This window comes from Sinocyclocheilus anshuiensis, unplaced genomic scaffold, assembly GCF_001515605.1.
Source record: "Sinocyclocheilus anshuiensis isolate Anshui unplaced genomic scaffold, SAMN03320099.WGS_v1.1 scaffold152, whole genome shotgun sequence".
NCBI classification, from domain to species: domain Eukaryota; kingdom Metazoa; phylum Chordata; class Actinopteri; order Cypriniformes; family Cyprinidae; genus Sinocyclocheilus; species Sinocyclocheilus anshuiensis.
In genome coordinates this window covers 2,864,100-2,873,514 of record NW_015555781.1, presented here as the reverse complement: position 1 = coordinate 2,873,514, position 9,415 = coordinate 2,864,100, and the positions used below count along the sequence as shown (strand labels likewise).

General features: G+C 35.9%; 1 protein-coding gene across 1 annotated transcript in view; it reads right to left on the bottom strand.

Moving 5' to 3' along the window:
* LOC107674633 (protein sidekick-1-like) overlaps nucleotides 1-9,415 on the bottom strand; it is a 370,868-nt gene that overhangs the window by 70,041 nt on the left and 291,412 nt on the right. Inside the window, exons 16-17 of the mRNA XM_016468661.1 lie at nucleotides 4,780-4,920; nucleotides 2,278-2,459 (exon numbers count right to left, since the gene is read on the bottom strand). Coding sequence (XP_016324147.1) covers nucleotides 2,278-2,459; nucleotides 4,780-4,920 — 323 coding nt within the window. The remainder of the gene's footprint in view (nucleotides 1-2,277; nucleotides 2,460-4,779; nucleotides 4,921-9,415) is intronic.

The following is a 9,415-nucleotide window of genomic DNA, read 5'->3' as shown; positions in this document are numbered from 1 at the left end:
TTTCAAATAGTTGTATCTCGGCCAAATATTGTCCTATCATAACAAAACATACATCAATGGAATGCTTATTTATTCGGAAAAATGTACCCTTATGACTGGTTTTGTGGTCCAGAGTCACATATGTATATATGCACACACTGTATACAGACATTGACAGATGTACTGTAAACATGCCACAATGGTTGACACTGTAAACAGACTTTGTGGTCACAATTATGAATATGGAACTAGTTGATGTAAACTTCTTGTATTTTATACGTATAATAAGCAGAGTAATTGCAACATAAAGTGAAGATAAGGTTAGAAAGCATGAAGCTCTCGGTGTCAGAACTCCAGTCTGTTAGTCAAGTACGAATCAAGACTCAAGCCATAGCAACGTGTTATAACAACGACATCTCCGACGGCAGACAAAAGTAAATGATAAATGAATGAGTGATGGTTACAAAGGTGCGCATCAAATACACTGAACACGGAAGCTCAAACGTGTATTACGCGCTAGAACAGACCTAAATTTTTCCCATGCATCACACACACGCACATTTGAGCGTCTTCTTTTCCTGTTAATGGCGGTTGGCAAACCCACTTAAAGACACATACCGCCTCCTGCTGCACAACACCGGCACTGCAGCTGACATAAAATAAGGATCGGGCTGAGGAGAGCCGATACCGATCAGTTAAAAAAATTGCTTAATCTGGCCCGATTCCGATCCTTGAGATTGGCTTGGGGCATCCCTAGTTTTACCACTTTTGATCGATTTAATATGCCCTTGCTGAATAAAAGTATGAATTTCTTTAAAAAATAAAATAAAATCAGTAACACTTTAGATGTGGGAACACATATTCAGTATTAACTAAGAGTTTTCCCTCAATAAATTCCTAATTTGCTCCTTATTAATAGTTAGTAAGGTAGTTGTTAAGTTTTGGTATTGGTTAGGAGTAGGGATTTAGAATATGGACATGCAGTATATTTTCTCTTTCCCCGCCAGGGTTTTTGAAAAAAGTTGCCAGCCACCGTCAGCATTTTTTATCATTTTCACAAAAATTTCATGGCCTCCAGAATATTTTGTTGTATGAACGTGCAATACATCAAAATAAAGAACAAAGCCTCTCCTAAAAAAAAAAAAAAGTTTTATTCTAGCTTCAAGAATTATTTTTTTATCAACACTTGAATATAGGCAAGTTTCATAAAAAAGCAACATTTTGATCAAAAAGCTGAGAAAATTGCATTTTTATCAAATACTACATCTGGATCATATTCAGTTAGATGATCAAAGCATAGATCAAAGCTCAAAGCTTCACAGTCCTTTACCACTTCAGGGATCGCCATTTCACTCGGTAACATTAGGCAGCTTTCATTTATATGCTGTTTATTGTTGATGATCGCATTATTTTTCATATGCATATGCTTACATATGAGATCACTCGTTTCTGCGTCTTCCTAGTCTGTGTTTTTGATCGGGAGATCGTGGACTCATTCAGGAGATGTGTAATAGCGTCCCAGAGCGTATAACTCCGTGTTTGGCGGGGATAGAGTTAAAATAAAATGTTACCAAAAATTCATACCGACCCCAAACTTTAAATGGTGTGGTACATTACCTGTAGTAGCATACGGGTTAGGAGACATTAATAAATGTGATACATTTATAAAAGTTTCATGCTAATAATTAATTGTTCAAAATTACTATGTTCAAACTGACAGCCCTATTTTTGCATTCATTCAAACAACTGCAAGAAGTCAATATAACAATGTTTCTCCTTAGGATGTGTGATGTCGTCAGGGTTGCTAATTGTGAGTGTGCTCAGTGGAGCTGCATCAATACCATTCAGCTGCTTGACAGGCTCTGTTTATGGTATGTCTATTTAAAATAATTAGACAGATGAAGCCTCTCAAAGCAGAGTCGATACGTTTGCCGCTCCCCAGATAATCATCCAAAATGTCCAAATGAGAGGACTCTGAATTTCCTGAGATAGATTCTTCTCATCTGAAGAGAAAAGCGGCCTTGTACATAATTGACATAATTGTTTTGAAGAGGATTATCGTGGAAATTAGTTGTCTGAGAAGAGGGCTCTAAAATAAATGCGGCGTCTACGTGGAGGCAAAGTTGACCTCAGCGTGGCATGTAAACAAGTATTGCATCAACCGGGTTCAAACCAGCACGCTTCCTGCCTCCACTGATGAAAAGGAATAGATGAAAACACAGAGGCTGATAGAAGCAGCAACTGTTAGGTAACGAGAAAAAAAAAAACTGAGAGTGTGACAGAGAAACAAGGTCTCACCTCCCTGCAGCGTGTACTCAGTGACAGGCTGACTGAAGACGCCCAGGCCTGCCCCAGTGTACGCAGCCACCTGAATCTCATACTGGGTCCAGATGATGAGCTCTGTGATCAGGCAGTAGTTGATCTCAGGGCTGGTGATGTTCTTCTGCTGGTACTCTCCAGGGAGCCCGGCGAGCCGGTACCTGCATCAGGGCAATCGATGGCCAAACAGTGAGTGACAACAATTTTCTTCCAGGTCACTGTGCCATTAGAAGTCATCCCACAGGCTGTATAATTATTAGGCACACACTAGCTCTCTTTCAGGGAAGAAACTGTGTTAAACACACCACTGATGGGGGAATGCTATTAAAAACATTCACAACACATCCATTGAGGAGGATAAGAGTGGTCAAACACTGCTAATGAAATGCATCCAAGCTCTTGCTACGTAAGAGAACTGAGTGTCATTTAATTGGTTGATCTTCTCTGTTGGGTGTAAAATAACTATAACTATAAATCAAAATAACATGCTAAAATTTAGAGTGGATACCTTGAAATAAAGCAAACACATCATGACTTTCCACTGTGTTTGTCTTCGCTGGCTAAACATACGCATATCCTACCTTTCAAAAGTTTGGAATTATTATGATGTTTTTGAAAGAAGTCTCATATGCTCACCAAGACTGCATTTATTTGATTAAAAATACAGTAAAACAGTAATATTGTGAAATAGTATTACTATTTAAAATAATTGTTTTCTATTTGAATATATTTTAAAATGTGATTTATTTGTGTGATGGCAAAGCTGAATTTTCAGTTTTCATTGTCACGTGATCCATCAGAAATCATTCTAATAGGCTGATTTGAATCAGTCCGATCAGTCCGAATCAGTCTGACACACTTAGGAAAACTCATGTTAGACTCAAAATTAAAGAACTGGTTTGTGAAACTTAAATCAGTTTTTTTTTGACAGGTTTTTCATACAAAGGCCCAGACAAACAGAATTGAAATAAAAAACTAGTGAGGATGAAAGCCGACTGTGGAGTCACCTCACGTCACCTTTGTCTGGGCAAAAGAGTTGCGCTTGAACACACCTCAATGACTACAGTCAATGCTAACTTGCACGTACATTCTGCACCTGTGTGAAAGGAAATAACTAGCAGCAACAACCAGCAGTTCATTCAAAAAGGTCAATCGAAAAAAGTTAGGACTGCAGATATACAAACTGTAAACAAAGCCTCTGGAGCCTTGTCATTTGCTTGCTGATGGGCTCCGATGGCAATACAATATGCTCAATCAGAAAAAAAAGCCATGCGGAACAAACTGCAAAAACTAGGCTGATATTGGCTTGGTGTGTCATGGCCCTAACAATGCTTAAAGACACATTCACAATGGAAATGCTTTTTTAAATCAATTATATTTTAATAATTTTTATTTATTTGTAAGCTTTTTTAAATTTGACCAAAATAGTACTGTTATGACTACTAGTGTGGAGTGTCATGTTTGCCAAAATCTTTAATACAGCCTGACTAGATTTACTATCACAAACACAAACACTCCTTTTAAATCAGTTTGCTTATAAATGTGCTTGGCTACAACTGTACTAAAACAGCAGTGAAAGTGACAGCACTAAGGTCAACTCCATTATCTAGATGGGATGACAAATGCAATCAAAACTGACATTGCTGGCCCCAAAATAAGCTTCACTTTTTAATCAAAAGTGACTGCCAAATGAGTAAACGTATTTAAAAATGCAGATTTTTGTTCCATTAGTGGTACAAAATGGAATTACAAAAATAATGGTAACACTTTACAATAAGATTCCATTTGTTAACTTACGTTAACTACGTTAATTAACATGAACTAACAATATAAATTTCTACTAAGAATTTATTAATATTGGTTAATGTTAATTTCAACACCTACTAATACATTATTAAAATTAAAAGTTGTATCTGTAAATATTATTTAATGGACCTGAGCTAACAAAAACAACAATGAACAGTTGTATTTTTATTAACTAACATTAACAAAGATGAATAAATACTCTAACAAATGTAATGCTCATTGATAGTTAATATATCAAAGAAGGAACACGCTAAACGGCACTATTTCTGTTCAATCCTAAGAGGACAGAACTGTTCCAGCTTATATTTTAGTTTATTAAATATATTAACTAACTTTAAGCAACACTACTGTAAAGTCTTCAAATCTATTTCCCAAATACTTTCATTGGTCACAGAAACAGATGGCCCCACCCCAAACCCACGCTATTGGTTCAGCCAGTGCTGCTTTGTTGGATAGCTCAAACAAACAATTTACATTTTTTCAAGGAAATAAACACATTACCTATATATTAAAAAAAAAAGCCGTCTAAAATGTCTAAAATGACCATTCACTGGAAAAATGACTCAATAGAGAATCTTGGACTGAAGCCATAGTATTGTGGAAGTACCAGCAGTCATATTTCTGCACATTGCATCAGTCAAGTTCTACTTGAGAAATGGTTTGTGCATGTCTCACCTGAGGACGTAACCTCTCAAGACTCCATTGAGCTGAGGCTCTGGAGGCGGCTGCCACTGCACCATAATGGACTGGTTGGTTCTGCCACTGGCTACGATGTTCTTGGGCGGAGCACTGGGCGGTTCCTCTCTCAGCATCAATCTGGGGAGAAAGTGTAAGAGCATTGTTAGCACAGGTACACACTCAACAGAGCACCAGAATATTCTTACATAACTGATTCATTGCTCCATTTTCTCTCGTGCGAATCGGGTTAGTCGCCTCTCTCCGGGGCGCAGCAGTGTGAGCCGTGTAAGTGTAACCCTCTGGTCACAAGTCCATTTCCCAACCTGATGCACTGTGTCACATCTGCCTACTCCATCAAAAGCTCTTGTGCGCTTTCTTGGAAAAGTCTCGTTGTGCTTTAAGCACCTCGATGCTTTGATTTTGGAGGTCGCTGCATACGTGGCAACTTGCTTCGGTGCATTCACAGCCGTACAAGATTGCGTTTGTTGGCTCAGCACTTTCAAGCTAAGCACTCCATTGTAATTTCAAGCTTTCGAATGACAAATAAACCAAGCATTTTTAAAGATAAGAGCATCTCATGGTTAGTTGTACAGTAGGCCAGTATGCTGTGCATGTCTGCTGAAGGATTTGTCCCCAATGTGAGTGCTTTTTAACTCAGTGGTAAATACCTGTACCCTTTTCAAAGAAGGAACACGCTAAACAGCACTATTTCTGTTCAATCCTAAGAGGACAGAACTTTCCCAGCTTATATTTTAGTTGATTAAAGGGTCTCAATTCTCATTTGTTGACTGAGACTTTGTGAGATTTTAAAAATGCAGAGGCTCTGGGCAAACATCAAAGTGCAAACGGACTTCAACATATTTCTTTCCGAAAATCTCTGAGACAGGAAAAAAGACATTGAAAGTCCTGTTGATGTCAATGTACTGAAATACAACACATGCATTCATATCGACACAATGTATTACTTTATTCAGTCCTTTATTTATCCTGGGACTGCCATTCGCAAAATGGGGAAATGTTTTACAACATTTGTTTACAAAAGACCCCATTGGTCCCTCCTTACTAGATCTTACCACAACAGATTCGTAATGAAATAGTAAACAATTTTTGTGGGAAATGCTAATGATTTTGTGGGCTCTGTGAACATTGGTAATGTCAAATATGTCATAATGGCTGGTCTATAAAGGCTAGTTTGCTAACACACATAAATGATTTTCTGTGAGCAATGCTTGGTTCATTCCTTACATAACTGATTGCCTACAGAAAGTGCATTTTCTTAATTAACAAAGTTTAAAAATGAATCAGTGTTGAATGCTTAATAATGCCCATAGATTCATCCTGCCCGTTGCGTTTCATGCTAATGGAGAGTTAAATCTGCATTAAAGTTTAATAGGATCATTGGGTCCTTTCTGATTTATTGTCAGAGTCTTCTTAAACCTCTGACCACACTTTGTTATTTCTTCCCAGAAGTCTATTTCATAATTAATGCCCTCTATAACCAATATCATGGAGCTTTTCTCAGACAGTGCTCTGTAAATCTGCTTAATGATGGCCGTAAGGAAAGACTGCTCGCTCCTCGCTGAAACAGAGCTTTATTTTTTTTGCCATAGCCATGCGGTATTTACACATTTGTTTTACACACTTGCACTGTGCCACAAGCTATTAAACATCTGCTTCTGAACATAAACAACACAATGGCCTTTTTTTAAGCATCAGAGGCATTCATTTGTTTTTCGGAGAACTATTAGATAAACCATTTTATAACATAATATTAACCCAGCATGAAATACTGCTAGTTTTAAACCCATCAATTGTGTATGCCTCCCACCACTACCGTTAAAAGGGTAATTTTGGCCTACCCCACTACAGAGGTCTCGACCTTCCTTGACACAATTGGACAACAATATCATAATTCAGTTTCTGGGACATATATAAATTTGCCAATAACTTCAAACCAACATTTGAGCGACAGCTTAATTTAGGCAATTTAAAAAATTTTGGGTAACACTTTATTTTACAATGTCCTTGTTACATGTTACATATAGTAATAACCGTAAACTATGCATAATTGCTTGCAACTAACCCTAAACCAAACCAAACCATAATCCCAATCCTAAAACAACAGTAAGTACAGGTTGTTAATCAATATTACTCAGTACTAAACTTAATATTACACTGTAACAAGGACACCTTAAAATAAATGCAAACAAATTTTGAATTGTATAAATGTTGTTTATTTAGTTTTGACGCTCATTTAATATTTCAGGGCTCCAGACAAAAAAATCGAGTAAGGAGCCATTGGCTCCTATAAGGAAAAAAACTTAGGCGCCAAATAATTTTTTTAGGTGCCACAGAATAAATGTTTTTTATTTATTATTATTATTATTATTACTTTATTTTATTTTTTACATTTTAACATTTCAATCATACTGTCATGTGTTTATGTCTCATCTTTTCTTGACTTTATCAGCATTTTAATCCATCTTGTAGATGGCCGGGGAACTAAGGTTCATTTAAAGTGGGAACTAAATGTCTTTTCCAACTTGAAATATACAGTCACGCATTGTTTATTACACAGAATATGTATCAATATCATGAACCATAAGCATCACTTTGCCACTGAGTGTAGTTTGGGCTCCTCCTCAATGCATCCTGTAAATGTTGTCATACACTCTTAAAAATAAAGGTGCTTCACGATGCCATAGAAGAACCTTTTTGTCTAAATGGTTCCATAAAGAACCTTTAACATCTGAAGAACCTTTATGTTTCACAAAAGTTGAGAAAGAGATGGTTCTTTAAAGAACCGTTGACTGAATGATTCTTTGTGGAACCAAAAATGGTTCTGTGAAGAACCTTTTAAGGACCTTTATTTTTAAGAGTATATGTCTTTCACACTTTCAGTATGTTTTTCTTAATTAGTAAAATGCTATTTTATAGGAGTTGAATCATGCAGACAACAGGTTAAGTAAAAATATTAATATGCAATAGCGCATAAATATAGCAAAATGCTCCTCTTTATAGTTATTTTTCTAGCTGACTGATGAGCTTATGGACACCAAATGGTTATTCTGAGGTAAATGTATTAAGTTGCAATGTTTACAAGCTTTACACGTTTTCCGCAGTTTGAAACACTGAATGAGCTTTTACATGAGACATTTCAGTAAGTTGTACTGTAGGCTCTATATAAAATAGCCTACCTTTTGATGTTAATTCACGTTCATTATGTACTATAGCAGTAAAGAGAAAGATTAAATGGGTTCACTTGCCGCTTGAACTGAGGCGCTAAAGTGATCGCGCCTGCCGCATTAAAGAGCGCCAAAACTGAATTTATTGTTTGAATTTCGTTATGAATTTGGCATACTTTAAAACAAACATTACTTTGTTTATTGATTATAGTTTTTTTATAGATAGATTATTGTTTATAGATGAGGACTGTTTGAAACTCTTTTTTACACTAAAACTTCTCAGTTTAATACGTGAACATAACAAAAGATGTGATCGCAAAACAATCAGGAAAATAGGCATTACATGCAAATTTTTAAGTTATAACGTGTAAATATATATAGTTGCAGTGGCGACCTCAGCAAAAACTTCACTTGCAAATTAATATTTTTGGTCACAAATATATTTAATAATTCGCAAATATCCTTAGATGGCAAGGAAAGACAACATAAACTTTGAAATTATAGTTAAATTATATTTCTTTGTTTTGATTATTATGTACATTGTTTGTTTGTTTTTAGTAGATACTTATTTTAAGCAAAATATGAAAATGGTCCAGACTTCAAGAGGAAAACTCTGAATCCCCATATATTTTCTGTCACATGGCCTTCTACCTTATCTAAAATAATACTAGCTTGATAAAACATCTGACCTATTCATAACTAATTGGACTCCACTGAATATATATATATATATATATATATATATACATACACATACATAGTTCGTACTTTCACTGGGAAGGAAATGTAGACAACGGACCTCTTGGAACTTTAATTGAACACCCCAGCTCTAAAGAGTGTATATTTAAACTGATTCAACCGCCCTCTATGTATGGGTCACGATTTTGCTATCATAACGCATATCATATCTGAAATTGTTTTTTTGTTTATGAGTTATAATCAGCAAGGGACTTGCTATGGTCTACCTGACATCAACATGCAAATGACACAGATGTGAAGCACAAACAACCAAAGCTCAGTTAATACAGATACTTAACTGAAACATCTGTGAGCAATGAGCATTCCATTTGAAACATCACGTTTGCAGTAAGTTTAAATTTGTAAGTATATTTGGAAGCAACAGTGTGCAGACTTTTTTTTCCACATAGTGAGTAATGTATGCAGTCATGAAATCAGATTCTCTCCAGATTCTTGCAAATGAAATGAAAAAGAATGTAAAACAACTAAACTCATGTCCTATGTACAGTAATTTTTCAAAGAAATATGTCAAGTTAAGTAAACATAATAAATAAAAGAAATAATATCTAGATAACATATAACAAGACAATATCAGCAATATGAGTCAAACCTATAAGAATTGTAATAATATTAAATACTGTTTTGTAATTGAAAGTGCAAATAAAAAGTTTTTACATCTGGCTGCCAGTTCCCCCCCCCCCCCCCCCCAC